General features: G+C 38.1%; 1 protein-coding gene across 1 annotated transcript in view; it reads right to left on the reverse strand.

Moving 5' to 3' along the window:
* The window catches only part of MTMR10 (myotubularin related protein 10), a gene marked incomplete in the record, with an annotated part of 410,677 nt that overhangs the window by 97,193 nt on the left and 300,709 nt on the right, over positions 1-12,775 (reverse strand). The window contains 1 exon segment of the mRNA XM_053717557.1: positions 5,756-5,826. Coding sequence (XP_053573532.1) covers positions 5,756-5,826 — 71 coding nt within the window.

A 12,775-nucleotide genomic window follows, 5' to 3' on the forward strand; every position in this document is an offset into this window, starting at 1 on the left:
GCAAGAAATAATGGAACCTCAGTTTTATATTATATGAAAAATAAAAATGGTCCCCACATTACTATATAGAGAAAAGAAAAAAAAAACTTGGATTAGCTTATCAATTCCAAATAGATTGGGGCAAAGGGGGGTTGGCATTATAGTTTTTGGGGAAGGGAAATTCAGCGGGTGAGAGCCGCTCTAAATAAGGTAAGGGGGAAAATGGGGGAGGGCGGAGAAAGTTAGGATGCTAGATTGGTAAAAAGTTTAGGGCCTCTGAACTTAGTAGTGCAAAGAACTCTAACATGGAGAGTGAGTAGCAGCAGTGCTGTAATCAGTATCTCTTTGAAAGCTGGAAATTGAACCAATAGGCTAGCTACCAGTAAGGAATATCACTTTAACAACGTCGAACTAGCCCAGTGGGCACAAGGGTCTCACTGATGAAACAGAAATATTAACCTGTATATCTAGTGTAGAAACCTCGGGTATGGATCAATAAATGGTTAAACCTGGTGATTGCAGTATATAGAACATAAATTTAGCTATTGATAACGGTTTGAATTAGGCATAACATACGTGTAGTACCTGTAGTATTTAACGCGCGCCTGTACGTAGTGATACTTGCTAAAAAGATGAGTGGCCCATAATTTGAGTGATATAGAAAAATAGTAATACATATAGTGCAGCATATAATAGAAGCCAACTTCACAACACCAAACATGCTATTGTAATTGCGAGGTGGGAGCTTGTTTACAATATTTGTAAAGTAGTAATATAGGTCCTAGATTATAGCAATGCTTGAGGGGAGATGAAGTAATTAATCCGAGTAAGCTATAAACATACATATAAACTTAGAAAATAGTGCAGTAATAAAGGGTGACTCCTTATATAAGATAAGCTTAAAAGTAGTTCAGAACAGAGGATTCTAACTATTATCAGGGCATCAGCAAGACCTTGCTACAGGTAGATGTAAAACGTAACCCATCATTGTGTTTCAGATATATCTTATTCAGCACATGCTACAGGTTATGCCGCCACGGCCACTGGCAGCATCTCCCTCAAAATCTATATAGGGTAGTAGATTGAATAGAGTTAAACACTCACCTTATGTGGGTACTCATGAAGGTGATTAAGATTGATGAGGCAATCAAAGAACCCCTGTTTATATGTGACATGTAACGTTAATTAAAGCGTCTCTCAGATACATGTACTATATGTGTAGTCCGCTACTGTGACTTATGTATTAGAGAGCAACGGTAATGCAACTGGTTGATAATAGGGTTAGAATGTAAGGTCTGATGGAATAAAGACATACATATCACAAAAAAAATTTCAAAAGGAGGTTAGAACATCCCATGATGTCATAAGAGACACACCAATATCAAAAATACAAATGGATGCTTTCAAATTATAAAATAATATAACATCTAATGGATAAAATATATAGCAATACAGCATCAAATACACAAATCCAAATGGTAAGTGGCTTTCTAGATTATCGTCAGACCTAGGTGCATAGGTTATAAACTGTTAGATTTCTCTAGTAGATACATATAAAGCTATATGGTGAAATATACAGTAGCACAACATCAAATATACAAATCCATAGGGTAAATTGCATTCTAGATTATCGGCAGGCCTAGGTGCATGGATTATAAGATGTTAGACTTCTCTAGTAGATACATATTGAGCTACATGGTAGTGAGGGATAGACATGTAAACGTGGTAGTATCTGTACAAGTAAGACAGAGGGATTGTGGAATTAAGTGGGAAGAGACTACCAGTATACAAAATATAAATAAACAAACAGATTTCAATGAGGCTGCAGTCTAGTTATTAAGCAGTATATACATATATTCTTGCATCAGACTTAAGAGTCATCATCAATGCATGCCTGCCTATGGAAATATATATATGTCATCCTGGTATTCATGTTTGTTGGTGCAATCCATAATAAAATTAACACTACCCGATTCCAGTTCTTTTGGCACTGAACACGTAGCTGGGGAAATAAGAATTGAGTTTAAGGTGATGGCGCTGATGGTGTGGCTTCATCCGTTCAATCACCCTTTGTCTTTTGCGACTTCGAAAAATGATGTTGGGAACCCTCTTGCGTTCTCTGTGCTGTGATGATCTGACTGTCAACCTTCCTTGCTTTAGTTATGTTGCTACTATATATCAGGAGGCCGGTTGCACTATCCTGAATGTCGGCTAGAAAGGAGTCAGTGTGAGGCCTGCTCCACTGTGTCACTGCGTCAGATTCAGCTGTAAGACATACATTTCCAAGTTCCCTCTTAAATGGCGTAGTTTGCAGCTCGATTTCTATCTCTCCGGTCTGCAATAATCAACTCTGATTTGAGTCTTCTATGGGAGAAAGGATACTTGCATCAAACTGTGACAGCGCACCATGTAAAGTGTCGATCGCTCTCTCCGCCATTTTGGATGTGCTGAGATCTCCATTCCAACATGGGATCCTGATTGTATGTATAAGTTCTACAAAATGTCTGTGCATCTGCTGTTCCAGCTTCATGATAAGCAATTGTATCTGGTTAGTCTCCTCCATAATCGCGATTAGACGTATAGTGGGTATTCTTACTGAATATACTTTAGCCTAGTCAGTAAGAATGGAGAATGAGGGGGAATTCCACAGGTCTGATCACCAGAGTCTGAAATTGTATTATGATCCATATATAAAACACACTATTATGTGACCGATTGGCAATAATGGAGTTATGCCACTTAAAACAAATCCTGTGTGCCTGCCTGAAGTTTGCGTGCAAGCGTTCCGCTGAGTAAGAGGAGTAGGTCTGTAATGGCCGTTTGATGCCGTAGCCGGTCAGGCGAGCTTCATGAAGGAGTGCTATACCGAGGTTCCTGCTCATCAAGATTGCTCAAAAGTTCAATCCCTGAGATCCCTGTAGTTTGTGACTAATGTTGCAGTAGATATTTTGGCAGAAATCTCAGTGGGAAAAAAAGTATAATATGGCTATATGCAGGAGATATTAGAAAACCCGTCTGTTCTCAAAGAAAGCTAGCTCCGCCCCCTAGCATTCCATGATTTAAGCCATAAAGCCATTCTAGCCAGAATAGCTAAAGACATAGATTTAACATTAATCTTGATGATATCAAAAATAGCATCACAGATAAAATGATTAGCATGTTTAAGCAAACGAACAATGCTAGACAAATCAGGATCTGTTTGCTGATGTGCTAAGCTATCCAACCAAAAAGATGATGCAGCCGCAACATCAGCCATAGAAATGGCAGGCCTAAGAATATAGCCAGAATGTAAAGAAGCTTTCCTTAGATAAGATTCAATCTTCCTATCGAAAGGATCCTTAAAAGAAGTACAATCTTCCATAGGAATAGTAGTATGTTTGGCAAGAGTAGAAATAGCCCCATCAACCTTAGGGACTTTATCCCAAAACTCCAAATTAGCCACTGATAAAGGATATAACTTCTTAAACCTAGAAGAAGGATTAAAAGAAGCACCAGGCTTAGACTATTCCTTAGCAATTACACCAGAACCCGTATCTAGAATAGGAAAAACCTCAGGAGTAATCACAGAAGGTTTAAAAACAGAATTTAAACGTTTACTGGTTTTGTTATCAAGAGGATCAGACTCCTCAATAGTAAGTAACCAATACTTCTTTCAACAAAGACTGAATATATTAAATCTTAAAAAGATAAGAAGATTTATCAATTTCAATGTCTGAAGTAGAGAGATCCTCTTCAGAGGAGGATATTTTAGTATGTTGTCGGTCATCACAAATTTCATCAGTTTTATGAGAAGTTTTAAAGACCTTTTAAGTTTATTAGAAGGTGGAATAGCAGAGATAACCTTCTGTATTGCATCAGCAATATAAATTCTCATATCAAAAGGGGTATCATGTACATTAGATGTTGAAGGAACAACAGGTGCTGTACTAGTAATAATAGAAACATTATCGGCATGCAAAAGCTTATCATGACAACTGTTACATAATATAGCCGGAGATATAATCTCAGCTTGCTTTCAACAGATACACTTAGCTTTGGTAGAACTGTGTTCAGGCAGCATGGTTCCTACAGTAGCTTCTGAGAATGGATCAGACTGAGACATCTTGCAAAATGTAAAAGAAAAAATAACATTTAAACAAAATATCCAATTTCCTCATATAGCAGTTTCAGGAATGGGAAAAAATGCATATACTAAACAAGCAAAAAGGCAAACAGCATAGCCCTCTAGAATATAAAGAGAGCAGGGAGCATAAAGGAAGTGGGGTAATATAACCAAAAAAATATTTGGCGCCAAGTATGACGCACATCACAAAGCGAAATTTTTTTGGCGCCAAACACCCGGAAATGACGCAACTTACGTCATAACAACCGCGGCTTTGCGCCAAACGTCAATAAAGACGCAGGAAATGACTAAACTTGCAACACTATAGACGCAAATTTGCACCAAAAATGACACAATAACGGCATTTTGCGCCATCGCGAGCCTAGATTTGCCCGCGAAATTTAAGGAAAAAACAGTCAAATTGGAAAAAAAAAGACTAAACCCCAGGTAAGAAATTTTTTAAAAATAACTTCCTAAAACATGATTCTCATACTGAAACGGTTAGACTGCAAAGGGAAATACACATAGACCTGACTGATGGCAAATATAAATAAATACATATATTTTAAACTTTATATTACTACATAAAGCACCAAACATAGCTGAGTGTGTCTTAAAGGGACATTAAACCCAAACATTTTCTTTCATTATTCAGATAGAGAATACAATTTTTAAAAAGTTTCCAATTTACTTCTATTATCAAAAAAGTTTAATTCTCATGTTATTCTTTGTTAAAGAGATACCTAGGCACATGCCTGAAGCACTACAGGACAGGAAATAGTGCTGCCATCTAGTGCCCCTGCTAATGTATAACATTGTTGCAAAACTGCTGCTATATAGTGCTGCAGACACCACGTGTACACTCTTGAGCTTACATTTCTGCTTTTTAAATAAGGATAACAAGAAAGCAAAGAAAATATGATAATAGAAGTAAATTAGAAAGTCGTTTAAAGTGTTATGTTCTATCTAAATCATGAATGAAAAAAATTGGGTTTTACGTCCCTTTAAATAATTATACATACTTACCGAAGACACCCATTCACATATAGCAGACAGACAAACGAGTACTGAAAACTATCAGCAGAGGTAATGGTATACAAGAGTATATCGTTGACCTGAAAAGGGAAGTAGGAGATGAATACCTACGACCTATAACAGAGAACCGTTGAAAAGATTTCCCATGACTGAAACCATAAAAATCAACAGGCAATACTCTCTTCACGTCCCTCTGACAAACACTATACTCTGCGAGGAATTGGGCTTCAGAATGCTTAGAAGCGCTTATTATAGAAGAAAACATAAAAAAATCAAGCACAAACTTACTTCACCACCTCCATAGGAGGCAAGGTTTGTAAAACTGAAGTATGTGTGTGGTGGGAGGTGTATTTATAGGTATTTTGAGGTTTGGGAAACTTTGCCCCTCCTGGTAGGAATGTATATCCCATACGTCACTAGCTCATGGACTCTTGCCATTTACATGAAAGAAATGTTCTTAACATCCTTTAATTATTTTTATGGGGTTTTTTTTCTTCTTTTACAGCTAATGAGATGTTTACTGTTCTACAAATGTAAATACACAAACAGGAGGCATGGCCGGTAAAGAATATACCATTGCAGTTCTGTCAACAAAACATGAATGAAAATGGCGTGCATAAAATATGATCTCATAATCACCTTGAAGAACAACAGAACGACGCTTGAAATCCAACACATACGCAAGTTCAGCAGCCTTCTTGAGAAAAACGCTAAGGGAATAAAATAGGTTTAGAAATTAACACAGAACTTTAGTAAAAATAATTTATTCTTTTATAGGGACTTTAACACAATCACATTTACCACAGTTCTAAAGCTACACAGCTTTTGTATATATTTTTTCCCATGCTAGTTTTAATGTTACAAACTTTTGATGACAAATAGAATATTAAAGAGATGAAGTAAATGTTTCATTGTCATAAGATATTATTTACTGCATTGCAAACGATATGCATGCAAAATAAATAAGTTTTGCAGGCCTTAAACACTGCTTGAAAAGACTCTTACAAATATAAAGCAATCACTGTGCAACATACAGGAATGTCATGGTTCTGCATTCCAAGGAATATACTCCAGTCTTTCAGGGGTGAATGGAAAAACCACAGTTGTCATAGTTAAATTACAGTTAAAGGAAAAGTATACACACATATTAATTTAACTGCATGTAATAGACACTACTATAAAGAATAATATGCACAGATACTGATCTAAAAATCCAGTATAAAACCGTTAAAAACTTACGGCTAGATTTAGAGTTTGGCGGTAGCCGTCAAAACCAGCGTTAGAGGCTCCTAACGCTGGTTTTGGGCTACCACTGGTATTTAGAGTCGTGTAGGTAAAGGTCTAACGCTCACTTTGCAGCCGCGACTTTTCAATACCGCAGATCCCCCTATGCATTTGCGTATCCTATCTTTTCAATGGGATCTTTCTAACGCTGGTATTTAGAGTCTTGGCTGAAGTGAGTGTTAGAAATCTAACAACAAAACTCCAGCCGCAGAAAAAAGTCAGTAGTTAAGAGCTTTCTGGGCTAACGCCGGTTTATAAAGTTCTTAACTACTGTGCTCTAAAGTACACCAACACCCATAAACTATGTACCCCTAAACCGAGGTCCCCCCACATCGCCGCCACTCTATTAAAAATTTTTAACCCCTAATCTGCCGCTCCGTACACCGCCGCCACCTAAGTTATCCATATGTACCCCTAATCTGCTGCTCCTAATACCGCCGACCCCTATATTATATTTATTAACCCCTAATCTGCCGCCCCCGCTATCGCTGACCCCTGCATATTATTATTAACCCCTAATCTGCCGCTCTGTACACCGCCGCAACCTATGTTATCCCTATGTACCCCTAATCTGCTGCCCCTAACACCGCCGACCCCTATATTATATTTATTAACCCCTAATCTGCCGCCCCCAACGTCGCCTCCACCTACCTACAATAATTAACCCCTAATCTGCCGACCGGATCTCACCGCTACTCTAATAAATGTATTAACCCCTAAAGCTAAGTCTAACCCTAACACTAACACCCCCCTAAGTTAAATATAATTTAAATCTAACGAAATAAATTAACTCTTATTAAATAAATTATTCCTATTTAAAGCTAAATACTTACCTGTAAAATAAACCCTAATATAGCTACAATATAAATTATAATTATATTGTAGCTATTTTAGGATTAATATTTATTTTACAGGCAACTTTGTAATTATTTTAACCAGGTACAATAGCTATTAAATAGTTAATAACTATTTAATAGCTACCTAGTTAAAATAATTACAAAATTACCTGTAAAATAAATCCTAACCTAAATTACAATTAAACCTAACACTACACTAGCAATAAATTAATTAAATACAATACCTACAAATAAATACAATGAAATAAACTAACTAAAGTACAAAAAATAAAAAATAACTAAGTTACAAAAAATAAAAAAATATTTACAAACATTAGAAAAATATTACAACAATTTTAAACTAATTACACCTACTCTAAGCCCCCTAATAAAATAACAAAGACCCCCAAAATAAAAAAATGCCCTACCCTATTCTAAAATTAAAATAGAAAAGCTCTTTTACCTTACCAGCCCTTAAAAGGGCCATTTGCGGGGCATGCCCCAAAGAATTCAGCTCTTTTGCCTGGAAAAAAAACATACAATCCCCCCCCCCAACATTACAACCCACCACCCACATACCCCTAATCTAACCCAAACCCCCCTTAAATAAACCTAACACTAAGCCCCTGAAGATCTTCCTACCTTATCTTCACCACACCGGGTATCAGCGATCCGTCCAGGCTCCGATGCTTGATCCAAGCCCAAGCGGGGGGCTGAAGACATCCATCATCCGGCTGAAGTCTTGATCCAAGCGGGCAGAAGAGGACATCCGGACCGGCAAACATCTTCATCCAAGCCGCATCTTCTATGTTCTTCCATTCGATGGCGACCGGCTGATCTTCAAGACCTCCAGCGCGGATCCATCCTCTTCTTCCGACGACTAGACGACGAATGAAGGTTCCTTTAAGGGACGTCATCCAAGATGGCGTCCCTCGAATTCCGATTGGCTGATAGGATTCTATCAGCCAATCGGAATTAAGGTAGGAAAATTCTGATTGGCTGATGGAATCAGCCAATCAGATTCAAGTTCAATCCGATTGGCTGATCGGATCAGCCAATCGGATTGAGCTTGCATTCTATTGGCTGTTCCGATCAGCCAATAGAATGCGAGCTCAATCTGATTGGCTGATCCGATCAGCCAATCGGATTGAACTTGAATCTGATTGGCTGATTCCATCAGCCAATCAGAATTTTCCTACCTTAATTCCGATTGGCTGATAGAATCCTATCAGCCAATCGAAATTCGAGGGACGCCATCTTGGATGACGTCCCTTAAAGGAACCGTCATTCGTCGGGAAGTCGTCGGTGAAGATGGATGTTCCGCGTCGGCGGGATGAACTACATGGATCCGGAAGAAAGAAGATTGAAGATGCCGCTTGATAGAAGACTTCAGTCGGATCATGGACATCTTCAGCCCCCCGCTTGGGCTTGGATCAAGACATCGGAGGCTCTTCTGGATCGATCGGTGAACCCGGCGTGGTGAAGACAAGGTAGGGAGATCTTCAGGGGCTTAGTGTTAGGTTTATTTAAGGGGGTTTGGGTTAGATTAGGGGTATGTGGGTGGTGGGTTGTAATGTTGGGAGGGGGTATTGTATGGTTTTTTTTTACAGGCAAAAGAGCTGAATTCTTTGGGGCATGCCCCGCAAAGGGCCCTTTTCAGGGCTGGTAAGGTAACAGAGCTTTTCTATTTTCATTTTAGAATAGGGTAGGGCATTTTTTTATTTTGGGGGTCTTTGTTATTTTATTAGGGGGCTTAGAGTAGGTGTAATTAGTTTAAAATTGTTGTAATATTTTTCTAATGTTTGTAAATATTTTTTTATTTTTTGTAACAGTTCTTTTTTATTTTTTGTACTTTAGTTTATTTCATTGTATTTATTTGTAGATATTTGTATTTAATTTATTGATAGTGTAGTGTTAGGTTTAATTGCAACTTAGGTTAGGATTTATTTTACAGGTAATTTTGTAATTATTTTAACTAGGTAGCTATTAAATAGTTATTAACTATTTAATAGCTATTGTACCTGGTTAAAATAATTACAAAGTTGCCTGTAAAATAAATATTAATCCTAAAATAGCTACAATATAATTATAATTTATATTGTAGCTATATTAGGGTTTATTTTACAGGTAAGTATTTAGCTTTAAATAGGAATAATTTATTTAATAAGAGTTAATTTATTTCGTTAGATTTAAATTATATTTAACTTAGGGGGGTGTTAGTGTTAGGGTTAGACTTAGCTTTAGGGGTTAATACATTTATTAGAGTAGCGGTGAGATCCGGTCGGCAGATTAGGGGTTAATAAGTGTAGGTAGGTGGAGGCGACGTTGGGGGCGGCAGATTAGGGGTTAATAAATATAATATAGGGGTCGGCGGTGTTAGGGGCAGCAGATTAGGGGTACATAGGGATAACGTAGGTTGCGGCGGTGTACGGAGCGGCAGATTAGGGGTTAATAATAATATGCAGGGGTCAGCGATAGCGGGGGCGGCAGATTAGGGGTTAATAAATATAATATAGGGGTCGGCGGTGTTAGGGGCAGCAGATTAGGGGTACATAGGTATAATGTAGGTTGCGGAGGTGTACGGAGCGGCAGATTAGGGGTTAATAATAATATGCAGGGGTCAGCGATAGCGGGGGTGGCAGATTAGAGGTTAATAAGTGTAAGGTTAGGGGTGTTTAGACTCTGGGTACATGTTAGGGTGTTAGGTGCAGACTTAGGAAGTGTTTCCCCATAGGAAACAATGGGGCTGCGTTAGGAGCTTAACGCTGCTTTTTTGCAGGTGTTAGGTTTTTTTTCAGCTCAAACTGCCCCATTGTTTTCTATGGGGGAATCGTGCACGAGCACGTTTTTGAAGCTGGCCGCGTCCGTAAGCAACGCTGGTATCGAGAGTAAATATGCTCTACGCTCCCTTTTTTGGAGTCTAACGCAGCCATTCTGTGAACTCTAAATACTAGCGGTATTTAAAAGGTGTGGGGGAAAAAAAGCATGCGTAGCTAACGCACCCCTTTGGCAGCAGAACTCTAAATCTAGCCGTTACTAAATAGTTCCCAGTTTAGCTCTGTTAAAAAGGTTACTGGAACACCCACTGCAAGTGGGAAAAACAGACACTCCCCCCCTCCCCTGCCTTTGTATACGAAAAGACTCTTTACACAAACAGAAGCAAGCTGGAGTAGGTATATGTCAGTACTCTCCTAAAACTTTGGGGCTTGGTTAGGAGTCTGAAAATCAGAGCAATGTTATTAAAAAATAAGCAAAACTATACATTTAAAAAAAAACAAAAAAAACTGTATGGGCTATATAAATTGATCATCTACAAAACATTTATGCAAAGAAAAATCTAGTGTTTAATGTCCCTTTAAAGTAAAAACAAGCAGAATAAATGATAAAAAGGCACCGCAACATTCTATAATTAAGCATAAATTAAACATTTTTATTTTATAGGGAATTACATTTTCTGATGAAATAGCCCTTTAAGAATGTATCTGCCTTGCAATAATAGCTACTCTCTGAAGAAGGGAGGTAAACATGAAATGCAAAGTAAAGATGAATTACAGCTGAAAAATAAATTCCCCATAAAATGTTGCATAATGAAAGCATATATTTAACAGTATTTTCACTAAGCATAATAAATATTGTCCCCTGTTCCTCTAATTAAAAAAAAAAAAAATCCCATCAAAACTAACCCTGCTACATTCAACACAGTGATTGTTCGTAATAGTAGTTGCAAAGCAACTTTCAATAATCATAAAAAAAGTGCATAATATTGAATTATTTGTCCCTTTAACTGGTCACAGTAGAATAATTCAAATATTTTGTATGCATATCTTTTGCAATGTGTGTGTAATTAAATACACTACAGCAGGTAAAAAGGACCATTTGGGAAGACATTAAAGGGGAGAAAAACGTAGAGTACAACATTCCTTTAATACTTTTTACAAGCTTGATAATCATTTAGAGAAATGTAAACAGAGACCAACTGCTGAGACATTTCCACCCCCTGTGCTGAGTTGTTTTGGATTTTTAGCCGCTGCTCACATTTATGCCCCACTGTGGGTAATTTTAAGGGTCTAATGATATAAAGCTCTCCCGATCTGATGAGATGATATAAAATGATCCTAAAGCACTGCAAGATCCCTCAAGAGATTCTAAAAAGGCAGATTTTGCTATAGTTCTCCAAGGGACATTTCTAGATGTGAAGGATAGACAAGGCTAGTGCAATATAATAGCACTGCATGACAGAGTTCTGCAGCATTTACATTTTGTGCTTTCTATTTTAAAAAACGTAATACTTCAGATTAAGTTTTATTACAGTTAAACTTTGCACTTTCTATTTTGTTTTATAATGCATATTTGATTCATAATAGTGCAAACTTCACAGGGTCTGAACTCTCTGAATTCTATAAGAAAAATGTCAGAACCTGGAAGTCTCAGAAATATGCCTTCCATAGAAAGTAATGAGGCTCTCTAGTATACAGAATTTTACAGGGGAGAGTGAAGTTAACAGAACTCCTGAAACTGATATAAAGGCTCGGTTTGCAGCAAATACAAATTAAACTGAAATATTTTCACTACAATTTAACTTGATCTTGCCTCTAGTTTAATATATATGACTATTTTGTCATTTAAATAAGTGTATTTTAAATTTTGAGCAAACTTCAGCTACATACATCTGGCGAGATAATTCAGTGAGACCAGCTTGTGTAAAATGCTAACAGCATTTCATGAGCATTGTCCCTCCTGCTTTTGGAAGCTGTCAATTTTATTTTAAAGAAAAAATACAAACTGCAATGTTATTTATAGAAGATACACAGAAATATACAAAGTATAATCCTAATTTCTTAACCCCTTAATGACAACTGACGTACCAGGTACGTCATGCATTAACAAGCAGTTAATGACAATGGACGTACCTGGTACGTCAGTTGTCTAACAGAGTGCTGGAAGTGATCACAATCACTTCCAGCAGCTCTGAGGGTATTGCAGTGATGCCTCGATATGGAGGCATCCTGCAATACCCCTTTACAAGCCTCCGATGCAGAGAGAGCCACTCTGTGGCCCTCTCTGCACCGGTAGTGATGGTGCCGATGGTGCCTTTGCCCAGTGGGAGGAGGGAGCGTGTGCGCGCGCGTGCACGATGCGCGCGCACACGTGCACGATGTGCGCGCGTGTACGTGGATGCGCGTGCACGTGCACGCGCGCGCATTACCACACTGACACCAATGAAGGAAGGGGGAAAAAAAAGTTAAAAAAAAAAAGTTCCATTTTTTTTTTTTTTTTTTTACATATAAAAGGATCTGGGAGGGGGAGGGGGGTGGGGGTATTGTGGGGGGGGCTGCTACACTACAGAAATAAAATTGTATAAAAAATACAAATAAAAGTTATAAATAAAATTTAAATAGTTTGGCCAGTGGGGCCAAACTGGGTACTGGCAGACAGCTGCCAGTACCCAAGATGGCGGTAATTAGGTAGGGGAGAGGGTTAGAGAGCTGGAGGGGGGGATCAGGGAGGTTGGTGCTAAGGCAGGGGTCCATCACAACTA

Source organism: Bombina bombina, chromosome 6, assembly GCF_027579735.1.
Source record: "Bombina bombina isolate aBomBom1 chromosome 6, aBomBom1.pri, whole genome shotgun sequence".
Lineage (NCBI taxonomy): Eukaryota > Metazoa > Chordata > Amphibia > Anura > Bombinatoridae > Bombina > Bombina bombina.